Raw genomic sequence first — 17,679 nt, 5'->3', positions numbered from 1 at the left:
CTTTACAGTTTCTCCAGCCACCCTCCTATTGACGTCATTCAGGTTATTTCTGATTTTCCACCGGTAGAAACAGTGTGGCAGTCAGCATCGCCACACAGCTTGCTCATGGTTGCGAGCATTTCTGAAGGATTACTTCCTAGGAATGGATAGTAATCAAGCTCATTTTTTTTTTAAACTAGGAGAAAAGCTGCCAAATTGTCCTCCAGAAAGACTAACAATTATAGTTCCACAAACAGTTTGAGGCCCATGATCTTCGAATTATTTTTATTTTCTACCTTATTTAGAGATTTGAAAATTCTGCCTTTGAAATTTGTTGGGTGCAGTGGCAGACAGGAGTGTGAACAGACTAAAAAGTGAGCCATTTTCCAGGAAGCCCTGCCTGGTGGGACTTGAATCTCACCTTATTAGGGGCCACCCTAATAACCTCACAGGTTGCTACCTCAATTTCAAAGTCTTTTTTTTTTTCTAGCTGTTCTAGCTATTGAAAAAAATATCCTAAACAGGATTTAAGATACAAAGTTTATGTGTAGACTACAAATTGAGAATATTTTAAAAATTTCATAATACTATTTCATTCTTCCCTAGAGAGCACAATGGGTTAAATGCTGAAGAATTTTAAATTTAATGTAATATACAAGTAAGTATAAGGAAAGAGGTTGATTTATTGAAGGTTGAAGAGTCATCTTTTTGGAAAAGCCAAAAATATATATACAGTAGGTCTCCAAATGACATCATTTCATTCTAAAGTTGATGAGATGCCATAGGAACGTAACCATTGTTTATATGAATTAGCCTACGGTAAAATTGGGTTCCTTGTTCTTTCTCTTAAAGTCGCAGAACTTATTGCTGACACTAAGCGAGGACTTACTGTACAAATATGTATGTGTTTTTATACGTGTGTGTACGTGTATATAAACATTTTGTTCTAGCTTTCTCTTATTCATGCCTCTATTTTACCCTCAGCCCAGTTCCCTCATTCATATTTTTAAACCTGTCAGAAACTGTTTTTAACTAACTTTTTTAAACACTGACAGGTCTAAATAAGTAACATAAAGTTGGGTTCACGGCCATCCTACTGGAAGAGCGTGGCAGCGTGGCAGCCTCTCCGTGGGGCCCGCTGCCTCCTGCCACTCGGTGCCACCCTCATTTGATTATGTACACGGGGATTCTCTTGGTGTAGAGAATTATGATTTGGAAAACCAGGAAGTACACATTATGGTTTGCCTCGGTCTTACGAGATGTACATTACAAACTTCTTTTTTTTTCAGAGTCCAGTAAAAGGTGAAAAGAGTGAAATAATTTTAGACACAAAGGCCGTGATTCCAGGTGATGAAGACGCTTCGTTTCCTCCACTGAAATCTGAAGACAGTGGGATCGGGCTCAGCGCATCGTCGCCGGAGCTGTCTGAGCACTTGAGGGTCCCCAGAGTCTCCCCTGAAAAGGACGACGTTTGGAAGAAGGGCGGGAGCATGCAGAGGACGTTTTTTTGCATCCAGGAGCTGATTGCCAACTTCGCCCAGAAGAACATCTTTGGAGTCCAACAGATGGCATCTGGGGACGAGAACAAGGCCGAGGAGCCTGAAGGCCAAAGGGACAAGGGCCGGACGCAGGGCCCGGAGCTCAGCGACCCGAGCAGGAAGAACTCATGGGAGGCCAAGCCCATCAGTGTGCCTCAGTTTAAGCAGATGCTGTCAGACTTGTTCACAGTTCGAGGGTCTCCATTTAAGACAAAAAATGCGGTGTCGCCGTCGCCTCTGCCCAGCAGCCCTGGCCGAAGAAAGGAGGGCGACTGGGCCGTGGACCAGGTGGTCATTGCCCCAGGGAGCCCGAGGGAGGGCTGCAGGGAGGCCTTTGCCGCCGCCTGCCACCTGCTGCTGGACTGCGCCACTTTCCCCATCTACCTGTCCGAGGAGGAGACAGAGCGGCTCTGCGAGACGCTCTTCCAGCTTCCTGGTGAGAGGGCGGCCCGCTGAGGCCTTTTGGAGGGCTCACGTCACTTAGGCATTGATGCTTGCAGAGGAGCTGGCATCATGTCACCCCGCAGGGACAATGCCACACTCGTTTGCTTCCTTAGTGTATAGTTAGCTGTGTGCACACTTGACTTATGTCTCTCCAGATGGCAAGTTGATGAGGCTGGGTCTGTGTTTTTAAATTTTGGGCGTCCGGCACAGCCCATTGAAAGGTGTGGAACATAGAAGATGCTCAATAGTAATTTGTAATTGATAAATAGTAATAGAATTGATAAGTAGACTGTTCCGTGAGACCTCTTGTTAAAGATTTGTGTATTAGTTTGCCAGGGCTGCCATTAAAAAGTGCTACAAACTTAGTGGCTTAAACAACAGAAATTTATTCTCTCACAGTCCTGGAGGCCAGATGTCGGCAGGGCCCTGTGTGCTCCTTCCAGATATGCTAGGGAAGGGCGTGTCCCAGGCCGCTCCCCTAGCCTCTGGCGGTTCCTTGGCTCAGAGCCTTGTGGCTCCAGTTTTACAAGGCGTTATTCCTGTATGAGGCGTCATTCCTGCATGCGTCTCTGTACTCAGAGTCCCCTTCATGAGGACAGCAGCCATATTGGGTTAGGGGCCCACTACTGTGACCCCGTCTTAACTAATTACATCTGTATCGACTCTATTTCCAAATAAGGGCAGATTCTGAGGTCCAGGGGTGAGGATTTCAGCATAAAATCTGGGAGGACACAGTTCAGCCCATAGCAGGCAGTGTCTCAGCTCAGGCTGCCGTAACAATACTGCAGACAGGTGGATTGAACAGCAGGACTTTGCTTTCTCACAAAGGTCAGGGTGTCGGCGCAGTCGGTGTCTGGTGAGGGCCCTCCCCTTGGTACAGATGGCGGCGTCCTCGCTGGGTGCTCACTTGCTGGGAGTGTGGAGGGGCGTCTGAGATGTCTCCTCGTAAGGACGCTCATCCCACCTGAAGGCCCTGCCCGCACGGCTCATCTAAACCTAATTACTTCCCAGAGGCCCCGCCTCTGACCATCCCATTAGGGGTGGGGCTTCACCATGTGAACTCTGGGCAGATATGATTCAGCCCATCACAGGCAGTGAGCACTTGGAAGAAAGGGAAGAATACAGGGGAGGGTGGAAAACGAGAAAGTGTCAGCACAGGTTTCACCCCTTGTAGTCACCACTCACTCTGCTTTCCCTGGGCGCTTTGTCACCACTCACTCTGCTTTCCCTGGGCGCTTCGTCTCGGCCCTGGCTGCCGCTGGCGGTGTGTGCTTGGAAGACCGTGCTGAGCACCGACACCTTCTGTCACCGGCCTTACCACCTAGAGAGCCTTGAAAAAACGTTTTGAATTCTATGCCCCAAAGTGTGGATTTTGTTATATCTAAACTTTTAAAGTAAAAGAAAAGCAAACATATCGAATCACCTCAAAGCCCTGAGATTGATGTTGGCAGACTTTGAATAATCTAACAAGCCTGTGAAAGCAGACTGGCCCTGGGTGATGACTGCATATTGTCACCACCAGGCCATTCCACTGCTGTCTGGGTGACTCCCGGATCCGAGGGTGTCTCCGAATCTGCAGGTGGGGGCGCGTTCTCACGTGCTGGTGCTCGTTGCATCCTCTCTGGCCGGCTTTCTTTCAGGAGCCAGCGAGGCCAGTTTTCCCTCATGGTTGAAATCCCTTATGACCGTTTGCTGCTGTGTGACCGACTGCTACCTCCAGAACGTGGCCATCTCCACTCTGCTGGAAGTGATTAACCATTCGCAGTCCCTGGCACTTGTCATCGAAGACAAGATGAAGCGCTACAAAAGCTCTGGCTACAACCCGTTTTCGGGCAGGCTGCAGATGGTCACGGCCCCACCCGTGGCTCCAGGGATTCTGAAGGTCGTTGCAGAGAGGACAGACTTCTACCAGGTATTTCCCACCTGGAGGAGGGTGGGCGGGGCCCTGCGACCCTCTTCCCAGACCAGTTATTGAAAGTTGCCCCTAAGGCCACAGTCACCGTGATCAGAAATATGGTGGCTCTGGTGACACCAGAGAGGGTTACTCGAGACCGGTGCCTGCCTTGTGCTGTTTGCACAGTTTCTGGCCCTGGAGTGAGTATTCAGTATCACAGATTTAACTGTAACTTGATAATTGGAAACCGCAGTCACTTAGATAAAAAATAAGTGATGGTTAGGGGGCTTGAACCAGTCAGTGGTTAATCTGATCTGTGCACAGTTTGGTCAGATAGAAACAAATGGGCCAAAAAAAGAAGTTCTCGGATGTGAGATGTCCCTAAAATATTATAACTCATAAGACATAATCTTTTTCTAAGATTATGACCTAGAAGATTGTGACCTGGAAGAATACCTTCAGAAATGTTCCTCCCACAAGTGGGGACCATCCCTCCTTTTGAGTCACCCTGTGGGTCGAGCACCCCTGCTGTGCTCCCTGGGACTTAGGGAGGGGCTGCAATCAGTTGGGGACCCTGTAAGTTCAAAGACGGAGGACTTTATTTAGGGAATGATTTGTTTCTTGAAAGTGAATCAGGCATCTGCCACAGCATCGTGCATAGAAACGGAAACAAACAGGTTTGTGGACATAAAGCTGAAGGCCAGTTTGAGCCAACCCTAGGTGGTGGGGACAGTGTCCACCTCAAGACTGGTGACCATCGCACGTCCACCACGCTTCTCAGAGGACGCGCCTCTGGAGCCTGTGCTGGCGCAGGGCAGGGCTCGAGGCGTCTCGTTGGAAGGGTGCGTCAGCCAGCAGGCTCTCGCTCCCCGTCTCCCAGTCGATTCGCTCTCTGAAGCTGCTCAGGAAGCTCGAGCACAACCTGTAATGTCGCCTCTTGCCTGGATGACTTCTGGGGGTGTCAGGGTTTGGTTTGGGTTTGTTTTGTTTTGTTAGTGGTGTTTCTTTGTGTATTAAGGATTCTCACAGAGCAAATGTAAGTAGAAGCCAGTACCTTGGGACAGGGACTGGGCTGACACGGGGAGGAAATGAGTAGGTACTGCCCGTGATCACACGATGTCCCCTGTGTCCCAGAGGGTGGCTCGTGTGCTTTGGAATCAGCTGAACAAGGAGACCCGGGAACATCACATTACCTGTGTAGAACTGTTCTACCGGCTACACTGCCTGGCCCCGACGGCCAACATCTGTGAGGACATCATCTGCCATGCCCTCCTGGACCCCGACAAGGTGAGTCTCTGCAGCCCATAACCTCCATCCTGCAACGGTTCCAACTGCTGGGCCAGCCTGCCACTTTAAGTGCCCTGGGCAGGCTTAGGCATATCCAGTCGAAGTCACTCTGGGGCTCAGTGCACATCCTGGTTAATGTGCAGAAGTGTTGCAAATGCCAGGATGGGAAGAACTCCAGACCCAAGCCATCCCCTTGAGAGATCTAGAAGTGGGGTTCATGTCCGCATTAAGGCTCTCCAGGGACACCTCCCAGGCTCCCATGATGTCTGCAGGACCCTCGTGGGTACCACAGGGCTTCCGTAGCGTTGGTGAGGCCGGCAGATGTGCAGACTGTGTCGCCCCTTGAAGCCCTGGCTCTCCTTTGCAGTCACATCGTGTCCTCGTGCTCTAAGCCATTCGGCCCGTCACTTCCAAAGGGCACGAGAACCCCATGCTCTCGTGTGTTCCTTGCACACAGGCCTGCATGTGACCCCGGACACGGGCTAACGATGCACGTTACTGAAAACGCGTTGTGTCGAAGTGAGCAGGGGAGGTGTCCTGTCCTCCTGCAGGTCGGACACCAGGGACAAAGAGGGTCAGCTCTGCTGCCGCCTCTCTCCCCAGCTCTCGTTTGTTCTTAAATCGAGTTTGCTGTGACTGAAAAGAGTTTATTTCCTAATTAAGGGAACAAGATTGGAAGCTCTGTTTAGATTTTCCGTCATCTGGCACCTGACACGAGAGATCCAAGGCAGTCGGGTGACATCTCACAATCGCTCCTTCGATAGGTGAGGCCGTCCTTGTTGTCATTGACCCTTGGTGCAGAGGGACCCTTTGCAGAGATTCTTGAGCAGCACGTCGGGCGGGGGGTTGGGGGATGTGTGGCACTGACAACCCGACCCCTGGGTCGTGGTGCTCAGCAAACGAGTCCCGTGATGCCTACGCGAATCTGGGCCAGACCCTTGTGAGTAGATACGTGGTAGGAATTTATCGACGTGATCGGGGAGCCCAGCGTGCCTCCGAGTCACCTGAGGAGCTTTACTGCGTGTCCCTTGGGGGACTTCGTGGGGAGGTGCAGGTGGGCTAGATCGTTCTTGGAGCAGGGGTCACACTGTGTAGATATGCTTGTAACATCATTAACTTCATGCAGGTACCTCAGACCACATTGCGTTAAAAAATTCCCTTCCTGTTTCCAAAATCCTAGGTGTGGGGCCAGACCCGCACCTCCGATGCCAGCTCGTTGTGATGCCCGAGGCCCGCCCTCACGGTCATGTTTAACCGATCTGGCCGAGGCTCGGGCGCTGGGGTTAAAAGCTCTCCTGCTGATTGTAGCACGAAACGAGGTTGCACTCTGGTTGTCCTCGTCCGCCTGGGTCCACGAGCCCAGTGTGGGCGGGTCCACGAGCCCAGCGTGGGCAGGGCCCCGAGGTTCGTGGGCACACGCACTGGACACTGACCGGCGACGCGGTTCCACACACAGGTCCCTGTTCGTCGTGCTGGACAGCCTGACCTGCACGGACGGCGCCATCAGCGCGGCGGCCCAAGGCTGGCTGGTGCGGGCGCTCTCCCTCGGCGATGTGGCACGCATCCTCGAACCCGTGCTCCTGCTCCTGCTCCAGCCCAAAACCCAGAGGACCTCCATTCACTGCCTCAAGCAGGAGAACTCGGCGGGTGAGTGGGCTGCACGGGCCGCCAGGCCAGTTCTGTGTCCGAGAGCCCCGGGCCCAGGAGGGAGAGAGGGCGTCCTGGGCCCCGTGGCCACGCGTGACAGCTGAAGCACATAGACCCGCTCTGTGATGTCACCGGATTCAGATGGTGTAGAGGTAACCTCTGTAGATTTCTCTGTAGATTCGTGCGGACTTCTAAAATCTACAGATCAGATGAACCAGCACTTAGAAATGCTAGGGAGTGGGTTTCTTTTCACTAAATTTTTTTTAATAAAATAGGAAAATTTTAGTCACCCGAGTTCCAACGAAAATTGCTGATTCTTGATTCTTTTCCTGGAGAAGACAGTTCAGGAGCCTGTGAGGTAGGAGAAGAGAATAAGAGGCCACCCATTCACACGTCGCCAAAGCCAGCCTGCACTGGGGGACAGTCATGGTCTGAGACCCGGCGTGCAGTGGAGTCTGGTTCACTTGGCCAGGCCTTCTCTCCGAGTCCCTGGGGACAGGGTGGTTTGGAATCCCTTCCAAATCAGATGACCGACAGTGTTGAAATTTGCATATGATCTGGTCAGTTGTACTTTAGCTTATAAAAATAGTTTATTTGTGAACCCGCAATGACAGGTTAAGTGGTTTCTTTCTATCTGCTCTCTAAGGGTCTTTCCAGCTAGAAAATTCTCTTAACACACAGTCAGAAATGCAGAAGAAATAGCCTTTGGGTTCAGAGAACTTCCAGAGGCAAATTTAAAAGAATACGGGTGGGAGGAAGAAAAGGTCTCAAACCTGGGAGTTCATTACCGAGGGCTGTGTTTGGCCCAGCCCTCGGAGGACACTGCCCCACAGTGAGTGCGCTGACCCCTGGGGAGTTCATTACCGAGGGCTGTGTCTGGCCCAGCCCACGGAGGACACTGCCCCTCAGTGGGCACGCTGACTGCCGGCTGCTCTCCGAGCCACGGCTTCACCGGCTGTGAGTTCGTCTGCTTAGCTTGCTGGGTTGTAAATATTTTGTGTTTGTCACAGTCTTATCTTCCAGAGAAAGGCAGCCTAGCTCCTAAATAAGCAAAGATTTCTGAGAAGGTGGCCTCTCTTGACAAGTTTTCTTGCCTAAAATTGTAACTTCTGGTTCTCCGTCAGGAAGAGCTGGCTGCCTTCTCAAAGAGGTTGCTTTTAATTATTCCACACCATAAGAAAGTAAAATTCAAAGAAGTTTTAACTAAGTACCTTCTTTAAAGTTTGACTGTCGCTTATGGTGCTTAATTTTTAGTATTCCTTTGTCTACGTTAAGAGGAAAGTTTTAACTCTGTGTTTTACCGGGTTTTAAGTCTCACGGCCCTTCCCGCTATTTCCCCTAGCGGATGTTTTCTGCTGCTTCCTGATGGGAGGAGGTCTCTTTCCTCTGCCACCTTCTTCCCTGGAGGCAACTAGAAGTGTGCTGCTTCGCCGGCCTTCCCTCTGTGGTCTGACAGTAACCCGTTTTTAAAATACTCCCGCGTGCGTCAGCAGCGCTTCTGTTTCTAACATCTTATTCTTCTTTCCTGGTCTTCGTTCATGTTCGTGGGATACATTGGTTGAGAGCCGCATGTTAAAAGTGTTGGACGGTGCCAAAGACTTCAAGGTTTTGCCCTCTTTTAAAGAGATCTGAGTATTTTTAAATGTTGTATATTACAGAAGTACTAACATGCTTATTTTAAAAATTGGAATGATGAAGTAAAAACACAAGTCAGAGTGCCTTGTAATGCCAGGTGATAGAGCTAGTTCCGTTAATGGTCTGGCTTGTGTTCTTCTAGATATTTGCATAGGTGCATGTTATAGATACTCTCCTCTAAATGGACTCATTCGATACAGCTTGATTCTGCAGCTTGATTTTTTTTCTCATACTTAATATATTCTGCACATTACTCCATGTCAGTGCGTATAGTTGTATCTTTTTAAAATGGGAACAGTTTGTCTTTACACCAGACCTTTCAGTGAATACTCTTCTAACTTTGAAACCTTCCTGACATTTCTGTAGGATACATTTCTTGAAAGGAAATTTCTGGGACAAAATATAATACATGCTTTTTAAAATCACCCCCTGCAGTGTTATGGTATTTATATTTTGTATGACAGAGAAACTAAATGATCTGATTTTGAATATTTTATGTATTTATTTTGGTGTGTTGACCGTATATTATTTTTATTTCGTAGTGATAAAATGTTTTTCCTCCCTTCAGCCTGCCTCCTCTCCTTTCTTGTTCCTAAAGAAATGTCCGAAGAATAATGAAAATTATTCCAGTTTTTAATATAAGCATGTTAGTACTTCCGTAGTCAGAAAACACAACATTTTAAAAGAATGGCACCCCATGCTTGCAGGCACCCGTTTATTTTCTCTGTTGAAACATTGGTTTCCAATTTGTCGGCCCGTGGGTGGGCAGAGAGTAAACAGTGCTGCTCTGGGTGTGGTCGCTGAACCCCGATCTGTTTGTGAACCTCAGAGGGGGGTTTCTCAGGCCTCATGGGGGGAGGTCTCAGGCTGTGGGGCGGGGGGCGGGGGACAGCGGGGGAGGTCTCTAGAGTGGGAAGCCCACAAGCACGGCGGCAGCTTTTTCTAGTGTGAAAAGCCCAGAGAGCTTGATTGATAGTTTGAGCTGCTTTCTCTTTTTTTAATGCTTACCTTATTTTATTTTTCTAAAATTAATCTATTTTCAAATTATTGAAACGGTGTGAGAGGCAAGGCTAGTATTACTAGATAGCTTTCAAACAAGTCGAATGACATCTAGTCACTTCGGTAGTTTAAAGGACCCAAGCAGTGAGCAGTCTGGGTGAGGGTAACTCCTAGGACTTAGCGCTTGCTTCTCTTTCTATTCAGAAGACAACAGAGCAGGGCCCCAGACTCGCTCCCGGTGTTGGACAATTAAGCCAGCCTACCTGATTAATGTCAACGCTATGTCAAAATGTGAATTTTTACCATAACATAGTGTCTTAAGTTTGCCTCGTGAAGGATTAATTAAGCAGTTCTTCTGCCTCCAAACCGCACTAGAGAACAGAGAGATGAGTTTTGGGGAAAAGACGATGTAGTGTCTTTAATTCTTTCCTTTTAATTTCTTCTAGAGATCAGATTTTATGTGATGCAGTGCATTACTGCATGTGGAGTCAGTATGGCCAGCCATGTCGTTTTTGTGAAAAACATGGTAAAAGTGTGGAATATGAATTAGCCAATGTGTCCTGATAACATGGGCCTTTAGGTAAAATAATCTGAATTTTGGAAGGACTGTGCATTAGCTGAGGATACTGTAACAAAATGCGGTAGACTGAGTGGTTTAAACAATAGACATTCGTTTCTCAGTTCTGGAGGCTGGGAAGTCCAAGATTGAGGTTCTGGCAGGGTTTGGTTCCTGGCGACAGCTCTGTTCTTGGCTTGCAGATGGCTGCCTTCTGTCTTCATCCGCATCCTCTGCACGCATGGGGCAGGGGGGCAGGGTGGGTAGGGGAGAGGAGGAAGGAGAGAGATTTTTGAACATTTTGGAAGACCTGTTTACTATCTACCTTTATCCACCGTGTAATCTGGACCCAGCTGTTCCAGTTTCATGGGGGGCATTCTGTTAATATTGGCCTTTCTGACTGGCCTTCAGACAAAGATCGCTCTAGAAGTAACTTGCCATAGCTCACCCCTCTGTTCTGAAGTTGTGTACCATCTTGTAATTTTCAGAAGACTTGCATCGTTGGTTTAACAGGAAGAAAACCTCTTGCAAAGAGGCGTGTGGCGTGTCGGAGCTTCAGGACGGCAGCCTGGAAGAAGGTGCGCCCCTGAGCCAGTTCACCACCGTGGACCGGGAGGCCATCTGGGCCGAGGTGGAGAAGGAACCAGAGAAGGGCCTGCCGGGAGGTGAGCTGACGGAGGAGGACCTTCCCTACTACGGGGACCTTCTCGACAGGACAGCCAGTGGCGCTCCTGACAGCAGCGAGCACACCGAGTCTGCAGACACGAGCTCTGCCCTCACGGACAGCGAGAACACGTCCTCCTTCTCCTCACCGTCCCACGACCTGCAGGAGCCGAGCCACGAAGACAGCTGCTGCGCGCCCATCCCCACGGCCGGCCGGGGCTACCCCAGGCGCTCCGCCTTGCTGGCGGCCTTCCAGGCGGACACCTGCAAGTCCAGTGCCAGGTTGGGCCTGGCACGCGTGGACTCGGACAGGACCCAGGCTTCAGAGTCGCTCTCCAGTGACGAGGAGGCCGACCTGGAGCTCCAGGCCCTCACCACGTCCAGGCTGCTGAAGCAGCAGCGGGAAAGGCAGGAGACGGTCGAGGCCTTGTTCAAGCACATCCTGCTCTACCTGCAGCCTTACGACTCCCGGCGCGTCCTCTACGCCTTCTCGGTGTTGGAGGCCGTGCTCAAAACCAACCCCAAGGAGTTCATCGAGGCCGTGTCTAGGACGAGCATGGACACTAGCTCCACCGCACACCTCAACCTCATCTCCAACCTCCTTGCTCGCCACCAGGAGGCCCTCGTTGGCCAGAGTTTCTACGGAAAACTGCAGACCCAGTCCCCCAACGTGTGTCCCCACTCCCTGCTGATCGAGCTCCTCACCTACCTGTGCCTGAGTTTCCTGCGCAGCTATTACCCCTGCTACTTGAAGGTGTCCCAGCGAGACACGCTTGGCAACCGGGACGTCCAGGTCAAGAGTGTGGAGGTTTTGATTAGAATAATGACGCAGCTGGTCTCAGTGGCCAAGTCCGCCGAAGGGAAGGACGTGGAGTTCATCCCCAGCTTGCTGCAGAGGTGCAAAGTTCAGGAGTTTGTCCTGCTGTCGCTGTCAGCGTCCATGTACACGAGCCAGAAGCGCTATGGCCTGGCCACGGCGGAGCGAGGCCGGGCCGTGCGGGAGGACAGCCTCTTCGAGGAGAGTCTCATCAACTTGGGCCAGGATCAGATCTGGAGTGAGCACCCTCTGCAGATCGAGTTGCTGAAGCTCCTGCAGGTGCTGATCGTCTTGGAACATCACCTGGGCCAGGTCCTGGAGGAGGCGGACAACCAGCCAGAGCTGTCCCGGGAGTGGCGGAGGGCCCTCAACTTCCAGCAGGCCATCAGCGCCGTGCAGTACGTGCAGCCCCACCCCCTCACCTCCCAGGGGCTGCTGGTGTCCGCGGTGGTGAGAGGTCTGCAGCCGGCCTACGGCTACGGCATGCACCCGGCCTGGGTGAGCCTGGTCACACATTCTTTGCCATACTTCGGAAAGTCTCTGGGCTGGACAGTGACACCTTTCGTTGTGCAGATTTGCAAAAACTTGGATGAGCTGGTCAAGCAGTATGAAAGCGAATCTGCGAAGCTTTCTATCAGGTACGGTGAGGCCTTGAAGCGTTACTGTTCTTTTAGTGGTAGTTTTGGTAATGAATGATTGATTTGCTGTAGAAGCCAGCTGGAGGACAATTTCAGCCTAACTAGAAGCTTATTTAGCATTGTCAAGAGGGGTGACAAGGAACTAAATGTTCAGATCCTCGTCTTTAGTCCCACAGCTGCCCAGGCCAGCTTAGTGTTGCAGGACAAGCCAGTCACTCTGTTATTTTTGTAAAACGGAAGTAAAAACGTGAATCACCTTCACAGAAATTAGAACACCTGGAAACATTTTTCCAAAGTGACTGCATGAATGTAAAATAGCACAAAAGACGCTTTACAATATTATGACAGTATTTTATTATGTTGCCATGAGAACCCCAGTTTGTTTAAGATAGTGATTTCTCTCTGGTTGCTATGTTTGTAAGATTAAGACCTTTCGTGGCCTCATTCTTAAAAATTCTCAAAACTACTTTCTCGTTTCTTCACCAAAGCATAACCTCCAAGAGGGAAAACATTTCTCCGGATTACCCACTCACTCTCTTGGAAGGTCTGACAACCATCAGTCATTTTTGTCTTTTGGAACAACCCAACCAAAATAAAAAGGTAGGTCTTTGAGTTGGAGGCAATTTTCATAACACCGGTATGACTTTCAAATAAGAAATGGGTGTAAGTAATGCTAATGTGTATGCAGATGCACGTGTATAGATGCAAATGTCATGCAAATGTATGCACCTAGTACTGCAGGTGTGGATTTGTTGTTCCCGTACTCCTTTAGCCCTTGCCCATTGTTTCATCGGTAACTGCTTGGAATAAAATATAAAGCCATTTGCTTGATTTTTAAGCTGATGTTCATTTTTTCCCCCTATGTGCTTGAACTCTGTGTCGGGAGACATTTGAGCTGTTAGGTGCTCCACTCTATCTGGGATGAAATTTGAGAATGCAGTTAATGCTTGGTCCAGTGATTGCGTTTGTAATGCGGAAATCTCAGACTCGCAGCTGTCCCTCTTTGAAAGAAGTCCATGGGTCAGATGCCCAGGGCAGCATGCTGCTTCCAGACCCCCGCACACGGGACTCGCTCGGAGGAGGCCGCGGCCCAGACTTCACCCCGCCAGCACCGCTCTCCTCACGGAGAACCTCTGCCACTGATGCAGCCGGGTCTCACGCCTTTTCATTTTCAGACCACTGCCGTAAGCGACCCCAGCAATTTGAAAAATGCCAAGAATGCCATTCTGGAAGAGCTGCCTCGCATCGTGAACACCATGGCCCTTCTCTGGAATGTTCTCAAGAAGGAGGAGATGCAGAAGAGGCCCGTGGACCTCCTGGGGGCCACGAAGGGATCCTCTTCCGTTTACTTTAAAACCACCAAGGTGAGAGGTTGTTCTCTATGGTTTTGTGTTTTCCTTTGTCTTGTATTTTCTCACCAAAAATAAATGCATACGGGAACATACACGTAAATAAACTTAACGGGCTCGATAAAACTCAGATGTCTAAGTCCGAAGTAGAAATCTCTAGTTTGTCGATAACAAATAATTTTTCTATTCATGGAATAGAAGGCTTTGTGGGTAGTTTTCAGCCTGTATTATTTCCCTATTGCCTTTTTAAATTTTAATTAGAATTTTTTTTTATAGTGACATTGGTTGATGAAATCCAGTAAGTTTCAGGTGTATAATTCAACAGTGTGCCTATTTTTTAAACTGAAAATAAAGTCTCTGTGGGTTTGAGATGGGGTACCTATTTCTCTCAAGCTCCTCTACTAAAACAGCTTATCTCTGTTCCACTGTTAGTGGTACCTTGTACACGTGGTGTCTTTGAATTTTTTTATACTCCCTGCTGATCGAGCTCCTCACCTACCTGTGCCTGAGTTTCCTGCGCAGCTATTACCCCTGCTACTTGAAGGTGTCCCAGCGAGACACGCTCGGCAACCGGGACGTCCAGGTCAAGAGTGTGGAGGTTTTGATTAGAATAATGACGCAGCTGGTCTCAGTGGCCAAGTCCGCCGAAGGGAAGGACGTGGAGTTCATCCCCAGCTTGCTGCAGAGGTGCAAAGTTCAGGAGTTTGTCCTGCTGTCGCTGTCAGCGTCCATGTACACGAGCCAGAAGCGCTATGGCCTGGCCATGGCGGAGCGAGGCCGGGCCGTGCGGGAGGACAGCCTCTTCGAGGAGAGTCTCATCAACTTGGGCCAGGATCAGATCTGGAGTGAGCACCCTCTGCAGATCGAGTTGCTGAAGCTCCTGCAGGTGCTGATCGTCTTGGAACATCACCTGGGCCAGGTCCTGGAGGAGGCGGACAACCAGCCAGAGCTGTCCCGGGAGTGGCGGAGGGCCCTCAACTTCCAGCAGGCCATCAGCGCCGTGCAGTACGTGCAGCCCCACCCCCTCACCTCCCAGGGGCTGCTGGTGTCCGCGGTGGTGAGAGGTCTGCAGCCGGCCTACGGCTACGGCATGCACCCGGCCTGGGTGAGCCTGGTCACACATTCCTTGCCATACTTCGGAAAGTCTCTGGGCTGGACAGTGACACCTTTCGTTGTCCAGATTTGCAAAAACTTGGATGAGCTGGTCAAGCAGTATGAAAGCGAATCTGCGAAGCTTTCTATCAGGTACGGTGAGGCCTTGAAGCGTTACTGTTCTTTTAGTGGTAGTTTTGGTAATGAATGATTGATTTGCTGTAGAAGCCAGCTGGAGGACAATTTCAGCCTAACTAGAAGCTTATTTAGCATTGTCAAGAGGGGTGACAAGGAACTAAATGTTCAGATCCTCGTCTTTAGTCCCACAGCTGCCCAGGCCAGCTTAGTGTTGCAGGACAAGCCAGTCACTCTGTTATTTTTGTAAAACGGAAGTAAAAACGTGAATCACCTTCACAGAAATTAGAACACCTGGAAACATTTTTCCAAAGTGACTGCATGAATGTAAAATAGCACAAAAGACGCTTTACAATATTATGACAGTATTTTATTATGTTGCCATGAGAACCCCAGTTTGTTTAAGATAGTGATTTCTCTCTGGTTGCTATGTTTGTAAGATTAAGACCTTTCGTGGCCTCATTCTTAAAAATTCTCAAAACTACTTTCTCGTTTCTTCACCAAAGCATAACCTCCAAGAGGGAAAACATTTCTCCGGATTACCCACTCACTCTCTTGGAAGGTCTGACAACCATCAGTCATTTTTGTCTTTTGGAACAACCCAACCAAAATAAAAAGGTAGGTCTTTGAGTTGGAGGCAATTTTCATAACACCGGTATGACTTTCAAATAAGAAATGGGTGTAAGTAATGCTAATGTGTATGCAGATGCACGTGTATAGATGCAAATGTCATGCAAATGTATGCACCTAGTACTGCAGGTGTGGATTTGTTGTTCCCGTACTCCTTTAGCCCTTGCCCATTGTTTCATCGGTAACTGCTTGGAATAAAATATAAAGCCATTTGCTTGATTTTTAAGCTGATGTTCATTTTTTCCCCCTATGTGCTTGAACTCTGTGTCGGGAGACATTTGAGCTGTTAGGTGCTCCACTCTATCTGGGATGAAATTTGAGAATGCAGTTAATGCTTGGTCCAGTGATTGCGTTTGTAATGCGGAAATCTCAGACTCGCAGCTGTCCCTCTTTGAAAGAAGTCCATGGGTCAGATGCCCAGGGCAGCATGCTGCTTCCAGACCCCCGCACACGGGACTCGCTCGGAGGAGGCCGCGGCCCAGACTTCACCCCGCCAGCACCGCTCTCCTCACGGAGAACCTCTGCCACTGATGCAGCCGGGTCTCACGCCTTTTCATTTTCAGACCACTGCCGTAAGCGACCCCAGCAATTTGAAAAATGCCAAGAATGCCATTCTGGAAGAGCTGCCTCGCATCGTGAACACCATGGCCCTTCTCTGGAATGTTCTCAAGAAGGAGGAGATGCAGAAGAGGCCCGTGGACCTCCTGGGGGCCACGAAGGGATCCTCTTCCGTTTACTTTAAAACCACCAAGGTGAGAGGTTGTTCTCTATGGTTTTGTGTTTTCCTTTGTCTTGTATTTTCTCACCAAAAATAAATGCATACGGGAACATACACGTAAATAAACTTAATGGGCTCGATAAAACTCAGATGTCTAAGTCCGAAGTAGAAATCTCTAGTTTGTCGATAACAAATAATTTTTCTATTCATGGAATAGAAGGCTTTGTGGGTAGTTTTCAGCCTGTATTATTTCCCTATTGCCTTTTTAAATTTTAATTAGAATTTTTTTTTATAGTGACATTGGTTGATGAAATCCAGTAAGTTTCAGGTGTATAATTCAACAGTGTGCCTATTTTTTAAACTGAAAATAAAGTCTCTGTGGGTTTGAGATGGGGTACCTGTTTCTCTCAAGCTCCTCTACTAAAACAGCTTATCTCTGTTCCACTGTTAGTGGTACCTTGTACATGTGGTGTCTTTGAATTTTTTTATTAAACCAAAATCACACAACCTAGAACAACATGTCTGGTTCATTCTCCTCAGTTGTAACAGTCTCTGCCTTGGAAGCATCTAGGCACATGACACAGTCTCTGCTGTAGGGTGTGTGGCAGCCGTGTCTCACATCAGCTAAGCACCCATGGTGGCAAGGTTGGCCTCAGGGCTTACGCGGGTGCTGGACTGAGTAGAGGGGTTCAGAACATAGGGAGCCAGACTTCCAGGGCTCAGCTCCCTGCTTAGCGGTTCCCGGGACCTCAGGCAAGTTCATTAACCTCCCTGTGCTGCAGAGTCCTCAGCTGGAAGCTCCATAAAAATCCTCTCTGTTGATTGGCATACTTAGTTCTCACCTACAAGGTCATACTGTTACTCCCAGGTTACAGATGAGGACGTTGGGGCAGAAAGAGAGTGAGTGCTTTGCCCGCAATCACACATCTGATAAGTGGCAGCAGTGGGATCAGACCCAGGCAGTCCGGTGCCCAGGTCAGAGTGCTTTTAGGTACTGTGGTGCACGGGCCTCCAGAATATTCTGTCGGTCCCATGGATGCCCGTCAGGGGAAATCCGTACTCCAAGCTTCCACAGGAACTTGCTTGAAGCTCAAGTCTTCTCTAAAAAAGAATAAAGAAAACCCTTAGACACTTAACCTCTGATCCTCAGTTTTCTCATTCGTAAAATGGGTCTGTCATCAGTATCCTACCTCACAGGCTGATGGAAGGACTCATTTTGATGATGGCGAGCATTCGTTGAGCACTTAACTCTAAGCCCGCCCTAAAGGACCAAGGCCTTGGGCAGGGACGTCGATAGTCTCCCTAGAGCAGGGGCCGGGGTGGCATGGAAGGGACATCCCTATCCCATGCTCACCTGCATCTAACGCACTGAGCAGAGGCAGAGGGAACATGCTAGGAAGCGTTCAGTAAGCTCATGCGTTTGGTGAACATCTGCATGCCCGCTATGTGTCCCAGGACCTGATCATGAGCCAGGAAGTCCCTGCCCTCGTGGCAGACACAGATAATTTACACAGAACGGTGACAGCGCTACAGAGAGATGCAGGGCACTCCAACAGCATGCCACCCAGGGCTGGGCGGGGTGGCCTTTCTGAGGCAGAGTGGCTGCGGAGACCCCTGAGAGCACCTGACCAGGGCAGTGGCAGGAAAGGCTTGGCGAC

The 17,679-nt window shown here is 49.5% G+C and overlaps 1 protein-coding gene across 1 annotated transcript in view; it reads left to right on the top strand.

Annotated features, from left to right (window-relative positions):
* Positions 1-17,679, top strand: part of DOPEY2 (dopey family member 2) — a 96,158-nt gene that overhangs the window by 49,039 nt on the left and 29,440 nt on the right. Inside the window, exons 13-20 of the mRNA XM_023533892.1 lie at positions 1,269-1,953; positions 3,602-3,873; positions 4,990-5,142; positions 5,806-5,906; positions 6,599-6,789; positions 10,468-12,097; positions 12,586-12,697; positions 13,273-13,461. Of these exons, the coding sequence (XP_023389660.1) occupies positions 1,269-1,953; positions 3,602-3,873; positions 4,990-5,142; positions 5,806-5,906; positions 6,599-6,789; positions 10,468-12,097; positions 12,586-12,697; positions 13,273-13,461 (3,333 nt within the window). The remainder of the gene's footprint in view (positions 1-1,268; positions 1,954-3,601; positions 3,874-4,989; positions 5,143-5,805; positions 5,907-6,598; positions 6,790-10,467; positions 12,098-12,585; positions 12,698-13,272; positions 13,462-17,679) is intronic.

The sequence above is a fragment of the Pteropus vampyrus genome, unplaced genomic scaffold (genome assembly GCF_000151845.1).
Source record: "Pteropus vampyrus isolate Shadow unplaced genomic scaffold, Pvam_2.0 Scaffold114, whole genome shotgun sequence".
Classification (NCBI taxonomy): Eukaryota; Metazoa; Chordata; class Mammalia; order Chiroptera; family Pteropodidae; genus Pteropus; species Pteropus vampyrus.
Note: the sequence above shows the minus strand (reverse complement) of the source record. Positions and strands in the feature narration are given on the sequence as shown.